A 17,778-nucleotide genomic window follows, 5' to 3' on the forward strand; every position below is an offset into this window, starting at 1 on the left:
GCCCACGTTCCCTCTTTCTGCCTCTATATGTATGTTCTTAGACATTATTTCACGTCTACCTTAGATTTCACTGCTTTCACTCTAACACTGGGCTTCTTCAATTGTCTTACCCCAGAGTGATCATATTCCTCCCCTAATATCTTACTGATTGAAAAAATGTACAATAATTACATAGGTACCTTATATTATTGACATGAGTCATGCTGATAATATGCTATATGTTTGTCTTTCTCAATATACAGTAAGTCTCTAGAAAGGAGGGAGCTTATCTTGCTCTTTCTCTTTATTCCCTATGGCTCCTAGCCCAAGGTTTTGCAGTTAGTAAGGATTCAATGATAACAGCAGACTCAAAATGAGTTCGGTGTTTCCATCCTTACATTTGCTAAAAGAGGCACGTCTCCTCTTTCTGTATTCAGATGCAATATAAAAAGATTTTTTTTCAAAAGGCAAAAACTGAATGAAGGAGCCAGTAGCATCCCAACCGGATTGCTTCCTTCTACCCTCACCTGTTGCTGTACAGACTGGAACCCGTTAACAGATTAGTGAGGGGGCCGGGCGCGGTGGCTCAAGCCTGTAATCCCAGCACTTTGGGAGGCCGAGATGGGCGGATCACGAGGTCAGGAGATCGAGAGACGATCCCGGCTAACACGGTGAAACCCCGTCTCTACTAAAAAATACAAAAAAAAAAATAGCCGGGCGAGGTGGCGGGCGCCTGTAGTCCCAGCTACTCGGGAGGCTGAGGCAGGAGAATGGCGTAAACCCGGGAGGCGGAGCTTGCAGTGAGCTGAGATCCGGCCACTGCACTCCAGCCTGGGTGACAGAGCAAGACTCCGTCTCAAAAAACAAACAAACAAACAAACAAAAAAAGATTAGTGAGGTTAGGATAGAAGTTAGGCTGCCCAGCACCAGTGTGTGTGGTTGATTCCAGGATGCCATGGGAAGGTGTAACAGTGATTTTTAAATATTTTTGCATTTTATTTGTCTTTGATTCCACTTAGAGCATACCTTCTCAAGACAGTTAGAACTTTGAAATTATATATATGTATGTGTGTGTGCATATACATACATACATATACAACAGCATACATATGCACCATATAATGGGTATATTTGTTGTTTTTGATGTCTGTTTCCTCAAAGTAGCCTCCACATTCTGTCTTTTAGAAATATCTTTTGCATGTGTTGCCTACATTAAGATGTCCATTAATTCAGGACTCTTGGCCACTACATCCCATTTCATTGCAGCTTGCTAAACTCTTAGTGCTTAGATGATAATAGGGGGTGTGGGAATTCATGTGTTATTTGTTCACATACATCTGAAAGCTCAAAAGAACAGGCCCGTATATATTTACAAAAAAAACCTTTATGTTGACCCTTTTTATTTTTATTATTTTCCCCTCCACTTGTGCCAAATGGTTAAAATAACATTAGGTGAAAGGGCAGACGTAGAGAATTATATAAAGAGTTTGCAAATAAATCATGATTATTATCAGGATATGAGCCATGGCAAAAGAACAGGTGAATTTTCTGGTGTTAAGGTATTTGAACAGTTTTATAGTTTTGCAACACTTAATTTTGAGTGTGCTCTTGCTTGTTAGACATTAACACATGTCCATATTCTATATCAAGTAACCTTTTACGAAATGTTAATAGCTAAGAGGATTTACAGACTCAAACTGTATTTTCTTCAAAGATACACACAACATCCAGCAGGTAAATTGTCACTCTTTGGAGAAATAATGTTATTACCTACTGATAGAAACTCAAGCTTAAGAAATTCACCTTAGGAAACTTTTAATTTGGAAAAAACATCCCTTAGCTCCTTAATGTTCTTATGTTCTTAGTTTATTAATTGTTTTCCCTAGGAATTTTTTTTTGTAGAAAGCAGTCTACAATTTTTCTTTCATTATTATATGGGATATCATATTTATATCAGAGAAAGACATCCAAGGGCTAACACTTAAAGCCACAAAGTCTGTCTAGATTTGTTGAATGTTATCACCTGAAACGAACAAACAAACAAACAAACAAAAAAGCAATAAACAACAATTTGTTTTGGTAAGGGGAATCTGTTTAGATTGGAGAAAACTAGATAGATCAGGTAATTATCATCTAGGTTCTAGATTTCCCTTGGGGTTGGTTTGAAAACATTTTTGGAAAAACACTAAGATAAGAGAGCAATGACACTAAAGCTTGCATATAGTTTTATATTCTTTCTGGTAAACACTTTCCCTTGACAGGAAAGGATCATGGATTGTGGAGATCACCTTACCTTGATATCAGGAATGGCCCTGGGGTCTCCTTCATTTTCTGTGATTTGGTGAATGTCTGCATTATATCTCTGAGCCCTAAACAGGGGCAGAAACTGTGTCCATATAGATGGCCTGAAGAAATGTTTCTGGAGGCACTCTTGGTTATCTTGGGAAAGCTGGGGCATGTTTTCACAATAAAGGCCCCAAATGAGTCCTGTTGCCTGGTTTTCCCAATATTAGCACAGGATCCACTCTGTTTGTCTTTGTTTGCTTAATGCTGGGCTGGCTCTGAGTCTGTGGGGAGCCACCTCGGAAAGTTACACTAATGAAAGCAAAAGGATTATCTGCTTTGTGGATCAGTAGCTTATCCACAGATCTTTCATGTTCTATTCCTGGTAGAGCTGCTTATTTTGGATGTCTAGGTGCTGTATGTTATGAGTGCCCTCTAAAGGTAGAAATGTATTCTTAATTAAAATGTAATCCTAAATCAAAACGGAAAGAAACGATCCAAGTGATATATAGCTTAGCATATAGTGATAAATTAAATAGACTGGCAAAAATTCTTGTGTTAGTTGTGTTTGATAGCCAATAGTACTTGACAATCTTGGGCTGTGCAATTGACAGGCAGATGGTTGGCCTAATCTTTCCAGGTTTCTTAAAAGGTCATTTTAATAACAGTCATATTTGTAGGTAGTAACATATGCAAAACTCATACCCAAACTTAAACTCAATGATTATTACACTTTTTACATACATCATGTGGAGTATGTTAAATTGATTTTCTTATGAGATGACTAGGTACCCAATGAGTAAGCCAAGAATTGGCTTCTAACACCATACTTCATATTTATAAACTGCTTTATAAATATAAGATTATTAAGCAGACTGGAAAAGGTAGAATACCTTTCTATCAAGAGGCAACTAATGCTCAAGTAGCTTCTGTTGGGTTTGAGGGTGCACAAAGGTAAGGGATGTGTATTACTGGGGTCGATGAACTGGAAAAGTTTCCTTTTGTAAAATTGCTTTATAGATTCAACACAATGCCTATCATACGTCGGCTCCTTTCTTTTGCAGCGGTTGACAGTTGATTCTAAAATTCATATAAAATTATAAGGGGCCAGGCATGATGGCTTACACCTGTAATCCCAGCACTTTGGGAGGCTGAGGTGGGCAAATCACGAGGTCAGGAGTTCGAGACCAGCCTGACCAACATGGTGAAACCCCGTCTCTACTAAAAATATAAAAAGTTAGCCAGGTGTGGTGGCATATGCTTGTAATCCCAGCTACTCAGGAGGCTGAGGCAGGAGAATCGCTGGAATCCAGGAGGCAGAGGTTGCAGTAAGCCGAGATCGTGTCACTGCACTACAACCTGGGTGACAGAGTGAGACTCTGTCTCAAAAAAAAAAAAAAAAAAAAAAAAAAAAAAAATTATAAGGGACCCAGAATATCCAAAACAGTCTTGAAAAAGAACAAAGTTGAAGGCTCACACTTCCCAATTTTAAAACTTACTACAAAGCTACAGTAATTACCATTAACATCCTTCACAGAATTAGAAAAAACTATTTTAAAATTCATATGGAACCAAAAAAGAACTTGTATAGCCAAGACAATCCTAAGCAAAAAGAACAAAGCTGGAGGCACCATGCTACCAGACTTCAAACTATACTACAAGGCTACAATAACCAAAACAACATGGTACTGATACAAAAACAGGCACATAGATCAGTGGAACAGAATAGAGAACTCAGAAATAAGACCACACATCTACAACTATCTGATCTGAAACAAACCTGAAAAAAAACAAGCAACCGGGAAAGGATTTCCTATTTAATAAATGGTGTTGGGAAAACTGGCTAGCCATATGCAGAATATTGAAACTGGACCCCTTCCTTACACCTTATACACAAATTAACACAAGATGGATTAAAGACTTAAATATAAAACCCAAAACTATAAAAACCCTAGAAGAATATCTAGGCAATATCACTCAGGACACAGGCACAGGCAAAGATTTCATGACAAAATCATCAAAAGCAATTGCAACAAAAGCAAAAATTGACAAATGGGATCTAATTAAATGAAAGAGCTTCTGCACAGCAAAAGAAATTATCATCAGAGTGAACAGGCAACCCACAGAGTGGGAGAAAATTTTTGCAATCTATCCATCTGACAAAGGGCTAATATCCGGAATCTACAAGAAACCTAAACAAAGTTACAAGAAAAAAAAAAACAACCCCATTAAAATGTGGGCAAAGGACACGAACAGACACTTTCAAAAGAAAACATTCATGCAGCCAACAAACATACGAAAAAAGCTCGACATCAATGACCATTAGAGAAATGCAAATCAGGCTGGGTATGGTGGCTCAATGCCTGTAATCCCAGCACTTTGGGAGGCTGAGGCGGGTGAGGCCAGGAGGTCAGGAGTTCAAGACCAGCCTGGCTAACATGGTGAAACATCATCTCTACCAAAAATACAAAAATTAGCTGGGTGTGGTGGCATGTGCCTATAGTCTTAGCTACTCAGGATACTGAGGCAGGAGAATCGTTTGAACCAGGGAGGTAGAGATTGCAGTGACCCGAGATTGCGCCACTGTACTCCAGGCTAGGTGACAGAGCAAGATGCTGTCTCAGGAAAAAAAAATTAAAAAAAAGAGAGAGAAATGCAAATCAAAACCACAATGAGATACCATCTCTCACAAGTCAGAATGGCAATTTCTTTTTTTTTTTTTTTGAGACGGAGTCTTGCTCTGTCGCCGGGGCTGGAGTACAGTGGCCGGATCTCAGCTCGCTGCAAGCTCCGCCTCCCGGGTTTACGCCATTCTCCTGCCTCAGCCTCCCAAGTAGCTGGGACTACAGGCGTCCGTCACCTCGCCCGGCTAGTTTTTTGTATTTTTTTAGTAGAGACGGGGTTTCACCGTGTTAGCCAGGATGGTCTCGATCTCCTGACCTCGTGATCCGCCCGCCTCGGCCTCCCAAAGTGCTGGGATTACAGGCTTGAGCCACCGCGCCCGGCCAGAATGGCAATTTCTTAAAAAGCCAAGTAACAACAGATGCTGGTGAGGTTGTGGAGAAATAGGAATGCTTTTATACTGTCAGTGTGAATGTAAATTAGTTCAACCATTGTGGAAGACAGTGTGGCAATTCCTCAAAGATCTAGAACCAGAAATACCATCTGACCCAGCAATCCCATTACTGGATATATACCCAAAGGAATATAAATCATTCTATTTCAAAGATACATGCACACATATATTAATTGCAGCACTATTCACAATAGCAAAGACATGTAATCAACCCACATGCCCATCAATGATAGGCTAGATAAAGAAAATGTGGTACATATACACCATGGAATAATATGCAGCCATAAAAAGGAGTGAGATCATGTCGTTTGCAGGGATATGGATGGAGCTGGAAGTCATTATCCTCAGCAAACTAATGCAGGAACAGAAAACCAAACACCACATGTTCTCTCTTATAGGTAGGAGCTTAACAATGAGAACACGTGGTCACAGGAAGGGGAACAACACACACTAGGGCCTGTCAGGGGTGGGGTTGTGGGAGGAAGAGCATTAGGAAAAATAGCTAACGTATGCTAGGCTTAATACCTAGGTGATGGGTTGATAGGTGCCGCAAACCACACGTTTACGTATGAAACAAACATGCACATCCTAAACATGTATCTGAGAACCTAAAAATTAAAATAAAAAATTTTAAAAAGTGACAGTAATTAAGACCGTGTGGTACTGGTATAAGGATAGGTATGTACATGTGTAGATCAATGGGACAGAATTGAAAGTCCAGAAATAAACCCATACATTTATGGTCAACTGATTTTTGACAGGGTGCCAAGACAATTCAATGGGGAAAGAATTGTTTTTTCAGTAAATGGTGTGGGGACAACTGGTTATCCACATGCAGAAAAATTACATAGGACCTCTATTTCACACTCTTTACAAAAACTAATTCAGCATGAATCATAGATCTAAATGTAAAAGCCAAAACTATGAAACTCTGAGAAGAAAACATAAGGTTAAATCTTCGTGACCTTGGATTTGGCAAAGCCTTCTTAGATACAGTATCAAAAGCACAAGAAAATAGGTAAATTAGACTTAATCAAAATTAAAAACTTTTGTGTTTTAAAGTACATCATGAAGAAAGTGAAAAGGCAACCCACAAAACGGGAGAATATTGCAGGCTGTGTAAATAATAAGGGATGTGTAATTCAGAATATATACAGAGCTCTTATAATTCAAAAACAAACAAAAAAATTAAAAATGAGTGAAGTGTTTAAATAAACATTTCTCCCAAGAAGATGTACAAATTTCTAAATAAGCACATGAAAAGATGTTCAACATTATTAGACATTGGGAAAAGGAAGTCAAAATCAGAGTGAGATACCTATTCATACCCAAATGGATTTGCTTTAACTAAAAAGACAGACAATGACAGTGTTGGTGAATATGTGGAGAAATGTAGATCTTTCATTCATTACTGGGTTGAATGCAAGGCCTTGCAACCACTTTGGAAAACAGTTTGGCAGTTCCTCAAAATGTTAAACAGAGTTATCATATAAACCAGCAATTCTACTCCTAGGTATCTACTCAAATAACAGAAATGAAACCTATGATCACACAAAGACTTACACACAAATGTCTAAAAAATTGAAACAATCTGCATGCCCATTAACCAGATAAACAAAATGTGGTACATCATACAATGGAATATCATTCAGCAATAAAAAGGAATGAAGTATAGATACATATTGCAACATAGATAAACCTTGAAAACTTTATGCTAAGTGAAAGAAGTCATCCACAAAAGACCACATATTGTATGATTACATTTATTAAAGAAATCTCCTGGGCCGGGCGCGCTGGCTCAAGCCTGTAATCCCAACACTTTGGGAGGCCAACACGAGTGGATCACGAGGTCAGGAGATCGAGACCATCCTGGCTAACACGATGAAGCCCTGTCTCTACTTAAAAAAAAATACAAAAAACTAGCCGGGCGTAGTGGTGGTGGGCGCCTGTAGTCCCAGCTACTCAGGAGGCTGAGGCAGGAGAATGGCCTAAACCGGGGAGGCGGAACTTGCAGTGAGCTGAGATGCGGCCACTGCACTCCAGCCTGGGCGACAGAGGGAGACTCCGTGTCAAAAAAAAAAAAAAAAATCTCCTGAATAGGCAAATCTTGAGATATTAAAAAAAATTAAATTAGTATTTGCCTAGGGCAGGGGGGTTTTTGGAGAGGAAGAGAGCGACTACTAATGGGTAAGAGGTTTCCTTTTAGAGTGACGAAAATGGGCTAAAATGGATTGTTGTGATATTTGTATAGTGCCGGGAATATACTAAAAACCATTGAATTGTACCTTTTAAATGGGTGAATTATATGGCATGTGAATTATATCTTAATAAAGCTGTTCAATTTTCTAAAAAGAAAGGCAACTTCTGCAAGTGACCAAATGTTTTAGAGTGGGGCAATAAATCTCATGCATTATTGGAGCTTCAGGAAGCAAGCTGCAGTATAGCTGTGTTTTCTGGTGCCAGGTATCTCACAAGGCTGTAGTGAAGGTGTTGGCTGCTGACATTTCAAAGCTCAACTGGGCTCACTTTCAGGCTCACTCATGCAGTTGTCCATATTTGGTTCTTTGAAGCCTGCTGGACTAAGGGCTTCAATTTTTTACTAGTTGTTCACTGGGGGCTATTCTTAGTTTGGCCACATTAGCCTCTTTATGGTTAACAAACAGCACCTTGCTTCATCAGAGTGAGTAAGTAAGAAGAACCCAGGAGAATGCAAGCAAGGCAGCTTGCATTGTAACCTGATCTCAGAAATGACATCCCTTTACTTCTGCCATTTTCTGGTCCTTATAGGAACATCAGTAGATCTAGCCCACACTCAAGAAGAGAGGATTCCACAAGGATATGAGTCACTGGGAGGTAGGGATCATTAAAAGCCATTTCAGAAGCTGTCTACCACATGGACCATATTTTTAAAATGTCAAATTGTGGGAGGTTGTCCTTATGGGGCCAATGGTGCAATGCAATGAAATTAACTTACCTGGAAAATCTGAAGCTTGGTTGCCATGAGTATTCAGGACACTGGTATGGAGTGTAAGTGAAAACCTGCATGTTCGATGATAGATGCACTTCAGCAACACCAAAGCAATCAGAAGCTGTTACGGCAGTTGGTGAGAGCACTTTGTGAAGAGGTCATGATGTCAGTACTCAGTGTTACCATTAGGCCAAACTAGGCCAGCTTCTTGCAAATGCCTGTTGTTCCCAAGGGGACTGTGTGAAAGAATGGAAAAACCATTCTTCCATTAAACTAATAATTTATTCAGTCACCTATAAAAACTTCTCAAAGTCCTTGTGTAACTGAAGGTAGGCTGGTAGCATAATCTTCACTTGGGGGTGGTAAGTTTTCATGACAAATATTTTAGAATAGGATTTTCTTTGACTAGAACTCTTCTATTTCTGTGGGAAAATATAAGTTCAATTCATACTTAGAAAGAAAAGATTGGAAATAATGGTATTTATAGCATTCCATATATTTCAGACTGAAGAAATTCCTTTGAAACGTCATGCATTTCTACCTTCTGACGACTTCTAAGTGGTAGATCTTCTCCAAACATATAATTCTATTCTAGTGAAAAATTAAACATTAACTTAATAAATATATTATTATTTTCTCCTGTCCATATAGATTTATCTAACTTCCCCTTATGTCATTTCTGAATAACAAATCTGAAGCTCAATTTTAAAGAAATCACAAAGTAGCTCAAAGGTTATCTTTCTTATGTCATAATACAGCAGTCCTCAACCCTTTTGGTACCAGGGGTCAGTTTCAAGGAGGACAGTTTTTCCACAGGCAGGGTGGGAGGTGATGCGGCTGGTTTCAGGATGACACTGTTCCACCTCAGCTCATCAGGCATTAGATTCTCATACGGAGTGCGCAACCTAGATCCCTTACAATGCGCAGTTCACAATAGGGTTCGTGCTTCTATGAGAATCTAATACTGCTGCGGATCTGACAGGAGGCTTGCCTGCCGCTCACCTCCTGCTGTGCAGCTGGGTTCCTAACAGGCCATGGACCCCACCAGTCTGTGGCCCAGGGTTTGGGGACCCCTGGTATGATATATAATTAGGTAACTGAGATCACTGCTATGGTCTGAATGTTTGTGTCTTCCCAAAATTCCTCTGTTGAAATCTTAACTCCCAAGTGATGGGATTAGAAGGTGGGACCTTTGGGAAATGATCAGGTCATGAGGGTGGAGCTGTCATGAATGAAATTAATGTCCTTATGAAAGGGACCCCAGAGAGTTCTCTCACCTTCTCTCCACCAAGTGAAGCTACAATGAGAAGTTAGCAGTCTGCAACCTGGGACAATCCTCACCAGAACCTCACCATGCTAGCACCCCAATTCTGGACTTTCAGCCTCCAGAACTGTGAGAAAATGAATTTCTGTTGTTTATAAGCCACCCAGTCTACAGTACTTTGTTACAGGAGCCTGAATGGACCAAGAAAAATCTCCAATAGAAGTGTTATGGAAATAATGTTAAGAGAGGTAATGCCTGGAGTACCCGCCTCTTCTCTTCTCCCTATTCCAGGCAAATTGTCTGGTAATGCTGTGATGCTCGGAGAGTGCCAGCCCAGGTGACCTGTGAAGCAGTCCCCTCTGCTCGCTGCACTTTCCTGATTTTGTTCCGTATCTTTGTGCCTCCTAGAACAGAGGAAAGCCTCCTGAAATTTGACGAGACTTGCTGCATCACGCCTGTCTGTGGCTGAGGTGATACAGAAAGGAAATGCGAAGATCAGGCCTCATTGCCAGCTTTGCTCAGTTACACAGAAAACATGCTGTTTCAGCTTTTGGGAGTTCATTAGTACACGATCGGTTTCTTTTTCTCTTTTACGAAAGTTTTCCCCCTCAGATTTGCTTTCAAAACAACACTCAGACTTTCACTTCTGGCTAAGACGGAATGACTGACCTAGTACAATCTTTGACACTGTTATTATATATCTTTATTCATAATCAATGCATGACTTTGATTAGTCTGACTTTAATTTTACTAGTAAAAATGTGTTGGTTATAAATCCCTTTCAATGAATTTTTTTTTTTTTTTTTTTTTTTTTTTTGAGACGGAGTTTTGCTTTTTCTGCCCAGGTTGGAGTGCAATGGCGCGATCTCGGCCCACTGCAACCTCTGCCTCCCGGGTTCAAGCGATTCTGCTACCTCAGCCTCTCAAGTAGCTGAGATTACAGGCATGCGCCACCACACCCGGCTAATTTTTTGTATTTTTAGTAGATATGGGGTTTTACCATGTTGGTCAGCTGGTCTCGCTTCAGCCTCCCACAGTGCTGGGATCACAGGCATGAGCCACCGCACCCAGCCCCTTTCAATGTTTTTTAAGGAAAACATGCTATCATATACACCTCACCTCCAGGGCAGTACATTCTTACCTTAAAGCAAAGGTAGTTTGGTGAGGCCTGGACTAGGGGAAAATTTGGGCTCCAGATGGGACTGCTGGATAAAATACCGCACGTCCTGTAAATGTGAATCTTAGATATATAACGAATAACTTTTTAGTATAAAAGTAAATACTGCAATGGAATTTATTATTTGCTAATGTGCAACCCTAGGTTAAGTGAGCTTTTCTGACCCACTTCTCAGCCCCAGTTTTCTATTTTAAAATCAGAAAAAGAACGCCTGCTTCATGGAGCTGTTAAATCCAAATGGAAATTAATTTGAAAGCGCGAAATCAAACTTTTCAAAAGAATGACGGTTAAAATAAGAGAGTTTTGGCCTCTGCTAGCTGCTTCCGGACGGAAGTCCTCGGCCTCCGCTAGGCAAGGCGCTGGGTCTGGGGTCGGCGGGTCTTAGCGTGCCCGCCACGCTCGCCGCCTCCCACCTGCCCTGGCTGGCTGGGTCCCGAGCCTTGCGTCGCTCCCGGACCCAAGTCACGGACTCCTGCGCTCCAGTTGCCCGCACCTAAAAAGCCCCGCCGCAGCGCCCGCCCCTCCTCCGGCTGCTTTGGACTCTCCCAGCTTCCGCCTTCCGCCTTCCGCAGCAGTCACGTGCCTCCGATCACGTGAGCGGCGCCTCTGTCATTCTACTGCGGCCGCGCCGGCTTCCTTCTACCTGTGCGGTCCTCAACGTCTCCTTGGTGCGGGAACCGCTTCACTTTCGCTCCCGGAGTCTCCCGCCGCTGCTCAGACCTTCGGACCTGACAGGAGACGCCGACTTGGCTCTGACTCGGCGCCTCAGCCCGGCTGTGGCTCCGGCGCCTCTGACTACCCTTCGTGCCAGCTTTGGGTGCATTGTGGGGTCCCGAGAATTCGCGAGGTAAGGCCTCCCTCGGTTGTTTGGTCTCAGGCTCCAGACCAGGTCAGGCGACTCTTGCAGTTTCTCCAGCTTGCCTGGTGCGTGCTGGTTTCTCGCCGCTTGGTCCTCTCCTTCGGCCCCCGGTTGCCAGATTGCTTTTCTTCCAGGCCTCAACCAGGTTTATTAAACGAAATTCTGGAGCCTTTCTTGCAGAGGGAAGAAACGTGAGCGGCGGACCGGAGAGTGGAGGGGGAGGGGTAAAAATTATACCTTCTCCAGGACTGGGCCACGGCCCTCGCTCGCTGGGGGTGCAAGTAGTTCAGGGACTTAGGTAATTGTCCAGAGACACCTTGAGCTACCCCAGGACGGGCTGCTGGGCCTGAGCCTCCTTGGCTGCAGAGTTCCAGCCTGACCCGGTTGAAGCCTGTTTTTTCCTGGGCCCTGTGGTTCCGCACTGCCCAGGATTGTTTATGCAGCAAATCTTCAGATACAGAGATTAAGTTCCAAATTGATTAAGATCATTGGGAACCTGGAATAGAATTTTGGATTTTAACTTCTTTGTGGCCATGACCATGAATTTATATTTTGCAAGTGGCAACCTATATTTTGCGTTGTGTTAAAATCAGTCGTTTGTATCTGGAAGTTTAGGAGTGAGAATTACATTACTGTAGGTTCTTGCGTCCGGCCAGACCTCCATTGTTGGCTTACCTAAATTGTAATAGGTATTTGTTCTAAAAATTTCTCTCTGAATTTTGATTTTGTAAATACTATGAATTTTATTTGAAAAGGAAAACATTGTCTTCTAAGAAGTTACGTTCTTTGTGTATTTTAATTTGAGTAATTTTTGAAAGAATTCAGAATTTTTAATGTGCCACTTCAAAATGATGCTTAGTAAATGTTTATAAGGTAGCTAGCCTTATCTGTACTATTCATATTTTTATTGTTTCTCTATGAGAAAAGTTAACCACAATTGTATAAATTTACAGCTTTTCCCATATTTATACCTATTCTATTTAATCATGATTTCTGATTTCAGTATATTAAGTGATTACTTTAAATATCTTACTGCAATGTTAGTGCCAATAATGAAAAAATTTTTTCTAGAAAAGCAAAAGCCTAAAGAACTCTTTTATGGAGCAGTGGACAAGATTTGAAATATAATGATACTTTCAGACTTAGGACATTTAATATTTTGAGTTGAATGCCTGGGGAGATTAAAGTGATCATGATATTCATAGTCACAATAATAATAGTTGTAAGAAAAAGAAACACCTAGTATTCTGATTTTACCTTGCATCTAAATTGAAGATTTGTTGAAAGACATTCAAGATTACGAAGTTTAGATGACCAAAATGGATATCAGAGGTGCTGTGGATGCTGCTGTCCCAACCAACATTATTGCTGCCAAGGCTGCAGAAGTTCGTGCAAACAAAGTGAACTGGCAATCCTATCTTCAGTAAGTACCAATTTACTGTGAATCATGGACAGTCATATGCTTTTGTATCAGACTTTTTCATGGTCATGCTTCTATGAGAGAAATGCTGGGAAAATACTGATAAATATGGAAGAAACACTTCCTCCTCAGAATAATTAGCTGTCTTGGGGAGTTAAGTGTAGTGGGGTGGAAACAGCCTGGCGCCCTTGTGGGGAAGCAGAGCTGCTCATAGTGCTTTTGACCTTCCCTGGCTGCCTGGGGAAGTACTTTTAGAATGAGTGGGAAACATAGGAGGAATGTCCTTGGGCTATGGGGGGAGGAAGGGGATAAGGGGCAAAACCTGTTAGACTGGTCTTACATGCCCTGGCAATCAGCATGGGGGCAGGTGGCCTTTTTAGAGTGATGCATACAACTAGTAAGAAGCATACATATTTGAGTTGAGAGGCCTAAGTTTGAGTTTTGGTTCTTGATATTAGTTTGGTGATCTTAAGCAAATCACTTCTCTGAGGCTCAATAAAGTAAAATGTGAAATGGGGAGACATACCCCACAGGCTTGTTGCTGAAATAATGTATTTAAAGTATTAGCACAGTAGAATACAAGCATTAGTATGTTGAATACAATAAGTTTTAGTTCCCCCTTCTTTCTTTCGTGTGCTAATATTTACTGTGCTGGTGTTTCAGTAGTTTGTATTTATCTGTAAAGTGAGCATTCATGTATTCTTGACCATATTTTTTTTTTTTTTTTTTTTTTTTTGAGACGGAGTCTCGCTTTGTCGCCCAGGCTGGAGTGCAGTGGCCGGATCTCAGCTCACTGCAAGCTCCGCCTCCTGGGTTCACGCCATTCTCCTGCCTCAGCCTCCTGAGTAGCTGGGACTACAGGCGCCCGCCACCTCGCCCGGCTAATTTTTTGTATTTTTTAGTAGAGACGGGGTTTCACCGTGTTAGCCAGGATGGTCTCGATCTCCTGACCTCGTGATCCGCCCGTCTCGGCCTCCCAAAGTGCTGGGATTACAGGCTTGAGCCACTGCGCCCGGCCATTCTTGACCATATTTTATTGACTTCATATTTATTTTGGTATATTTATAATTGAGTTACCAAGGAATTCAGTTCAGATTTGCATATGCATTTTGAAAAACAGATTGAGGAATCTGTAGTTTTATATTAGTGTTAATTTTATATTAGTATTAATAGTTTGTATTGTTGTAGGAGGGATGTATAATGTACAAAAATGATCCTTTAATTTCTGTTAATTTAATCACTTATCAAACATTTATTGATTACCTACCAAGTTTGAGGCATTTTTCCAGGCTTTGAGGCTACAAAAGTTCTATATAGAGTACTATCCCTAGAGGAACTAAAGCTCTAGTAGGGAAGTCAGATATATTAATGGATCATTTTAATTCAGTATTTTTTTGTTGTTTTTGAGATGGAGTCTCGCTCTGTCGCCTAGGCTGGAGTGCAGTGGGGTGGTCTTGGCTCACTGCATCCTCTGCCTCCCGGATTCAAGTGATTCTCCTTCCTCAGTCTCCTGAGTAGCTGGGATTACAGGCACCAGACACCTCGCCTGCCTAATTTTTTTGTATTTTTAGTAGAGACGGGGTTTCACCATGTTGGTCAGGCTGGTCTCAAACTCCTGACCTCGTGATCTGCCCCACCTTCGTCTCCCAAAGTGCTGGGATTACAGGTGTGAGCCACCGCACCCGGCCCTAATTCAGTGTTAACTGCGGTAATAGAAAGATGCACAGGGACTGGCAAGTGCACATAAAAAAGACAACTAATTCTACCCCCTGGAAATTTTCCTGAAGGGGCTGGTCCCTGAACTGAGTGTTTGAGGATGATGGGTGTTTAGCCATGTGGCAAGTAGGAGCAGCCTTGGGAATAGAACAGATACTGTGAGCAAAGGCAGGGAAGCAAAAACAGCACACTGGGTGGGAGTCATACATGTTTTGGAGGCAAGCAATGCAGAGAGCTGAGGCTAGAGAGGCAGCCAGCGGCCGATCATGAAGGTGCTGTGTGTGGGTGTGTGGTTGGAAGGAGTTTGGACTTGATCCTGTCAGTCAGTGCTTTTCTTTTTTCTTTTTTTTTTTTTTTTTGAGACGGAGTCTCGCGCTGTCGCCCAGGCTGTGGCGCGATCTCGGCTCACTGCAAGCTCCGCCTCCCGGGTTCACGCCATTCTCCTGCCTCAGCCTCCTGAGTAGCTGGGACTACAGGCGCCTGCCACCGCACCCGGCTAATTTTTTGTATTTTTAGTAGAGACGGGGTTTCACTGTGGTCTCGATCTCCTGACCTTGTGATCCGCCCACCTCAGCCTTCCAAAGTGCTGGGATTACAGGCGTGAGCCACCGCGCCCGCCCTAGTCAGTGCTTTTCAAGCTGATTTTTAAGCTGTGAAACCCATGATTGATGTGAAGTCAGCATGTAAAAGAGATGAAAATGATAGAATGCAGGTAGGAGTGTGTGTCCCAGAGCCCTCTTTTTGAGATAATTCACCATTTTCCAAGGAGCTGTAGGTGTTGGAAACCAATGAATCTTGTAGCTGGGAGTTAGAAGACCATATCTGCCTCTTGATTGAATTGTTCTACCAGCAGCATAAAGGGTGAGTTGAGTTTGTAGGTGATAAGCCTAGAGTAATTAAGGTATTGGAATAGACAGAACTGGATAGATTTGAGAGTCTTAGTGATTGATTTGATGTGTGGGGGTGAAAGAGAAGTCTCGGATGGCTTCTAGATTCCTACTTTAAGGAACTGGGTTATTGTGGGGCCGCTGACTGAAGGACAGGAGCGGGGGAGACTTACTGATGTTTTCTCTGTTCTTCACCGTCTGTGTAATTGTTTAAATTCCCTGTGAAATTAGGATTCTGAGCTCTGTTTCTTAATTTATTTAGTCCAGAGTGCATTTAGACTAGAGGACAGGGAGTTTTATGTTTATAAAGTCTGGATCTGCTTATAGCCTACATAGAATAATATTGTTGATCATAAAGCACTGGTGGACTGGCCAGAGCTCCCCCAACATTGGTGTTTGGAATGTTTTTAGTTACATGGAGTTTTAAAAATTGGTTTATTTCTGTTCTTCATTACCCATGGTCTATGACTTATGTTGTATTTTCCGTTTTTCCTATGTATCTGTCTTTTGTTCTGTTGTCCATCTCACAAATTTCTTTTGTAAAACCCCTCCACTCTGTAGGTCTGTGGGCAAGTGTTCGCCAAATGTTAACTGTGGGCCTGTTGACGTGTGAGCACTAGTGGGTGTGAAATGTGTCTCTCGTAAAAGAGCTTACAGATTGTTGGGGGCTGGAACCAACACAGGGAGAATCAGTGAATCTTCTATCACAGTCTATACTGAAATAATAAGACCTGTGGAAGCATCCCCCAGTGTCGAGAGCCCAGTATACTTTTGCCCTTCACAAATTAACATATTATTATGAAAATACAATATTTGAAACATGCATTTATATTTGATTAAACTTTTTCTTAATAAATAGATGCTACATAAATGAATGTGTATGGCTGTGTTCTAGTCAAACTGGAATCTGGTAAAACTATACCTTGAGGATACAAGAATTATAAAATACCATCCTTGCTCATGAGTTTAAATCTCATGAGGAAACAGACTTACCACATTAAATAACAAATTGTGCTAAATGTTAAGATAGAGAAATATATAAAGTATATATATTTACAACAAAAGGAAATACACAGCAAAAAGTGGGAGCTAATAAATGCTGGGAGTATTCGGGGAGTTTTCTCAGACACTCAGGCATAAAGACACTCACAGGAGGCCAGGCACAGTGGCTGACACCTGTAATCCCAGCCCTTTGGGGGGCCAAGGTGGGTGGATCATCTGAGGTCAGGAGTTTGAGACCAGCCTGGCCAACATAGTGAAACCTCGTCTCTACTAAAAATACAAAAAAATTAGCCAGGTGTGGTGGCAGGTGCCTGTAATCCCAGCTGCTTGGGAGGCTGAGGCAGGAGAATCGCTTGAACCCAGGAGGCGGAGGTTGCAGTGAGCCAAGGTCACACCACTGCACTCCAGTCTGGGCAACAGAGCAAGACTCTGACTCAAAAAAAAAAAAAAAAAAAAAAAGACAGTAACAGGAGTTGTCCAGGCCGAAAAACAGCTGGAGTTATCCAGGAAGGGAGGTCCAGGCAGGGAGCTGAGGCCTGGGAAGACATGCAGTGCTTAGGAGTTTCAGGTGGTTCAGTGTGGCTCTCTCCAGGCTTCTTTATTTACCAGCTTTGGAGGCCAGAAACCTTGGGGCCATCCTTGTTTCTTCCCTTTTGCTCACAGTCCATGTTCAACCCATCAACACATTCTTCCAGCTCTGTGTCCAAAAGATTCCTCGAATCTGAGTGTACCCCTTTGTCTGCAGCTCCTGCCTTGTGCCTGTTGTGTTCCCCTCGCATGTGCTCTGTTGTTATTGCCTGTTGCCTGCTCTCTCTCTCTGCTATCCTTGCTGCCTCAGTAGGAGCAATTCTTCACAGAACTGCAAGAGTGATTTCAAAAAAATACAGGTCTGATCATGCCGCCTCACTCACAGCTCTCTAGCTCCCGCCTTCTTGATCTTTCTCACATAGCAAACTTCAGCTCCTTGGACCTGTGTGTCTGTCTCTCCAGAAGTTCCACCCTTAGATTCTTTGGTCTCTTCACTCACTTCATTCGTGTGACTGCATAGGCGATCTCACAAACCCTCTACCTGGACTGGTTTTTTTTTTTTTCATAGCATTTACAGCCTCAGCATTATAATGTGTGTGTGTGTTTTCAAGATTATTTG

At 41.8% G+C, this 17,778-nt stretch overlaps 1 protein-coding gene across 2 annotated transcripts in view; it reads left to right on the top strand.

Annotated features, from left to right (window-relative positions):
* Positions 1-11,069: 11,069 nt before the first annotated feature.
* Positions 11,070-17,778, top strand: part of ATP6V1H (ATPase H+ transporting V1 subunit H) — a 120,640-nt gene continuing 113,931 nt past the window's right edge. For both annotated transcript variants that reach the window (XM_050801791.1, XM_050801792.1), the window contains exons 1-2: positions 11,070-11,594; positions 12,882-13,029. In XM_050801791.1, coding sequence (XP_050657748.1) covers positions 12,917-13,029 — 113 coding nt within the window. In that variant the 5' untranslated portion in view covers positions 11,070-11,594; positions 12,882-12,916. The remainder of the gene's footprint in view (positions 11,595-12,881; positions 13,030-17,778) is intronic.

The sequence above is a fragment of the Macaca thibetana genome, chromosome 8 (genome assembly GCF_024542745.1).
Source record: "Macaca thibetana thibetana isolate TM-01 chromosome 8, ASM2454274v1, whole genome shotgun sequence".
Lineage (NCBI taxonomy): Eukaryota > Metazoa > Chordata > Mammalia > Primates > Cercopithecidae > Macaca > Macaca thibetana.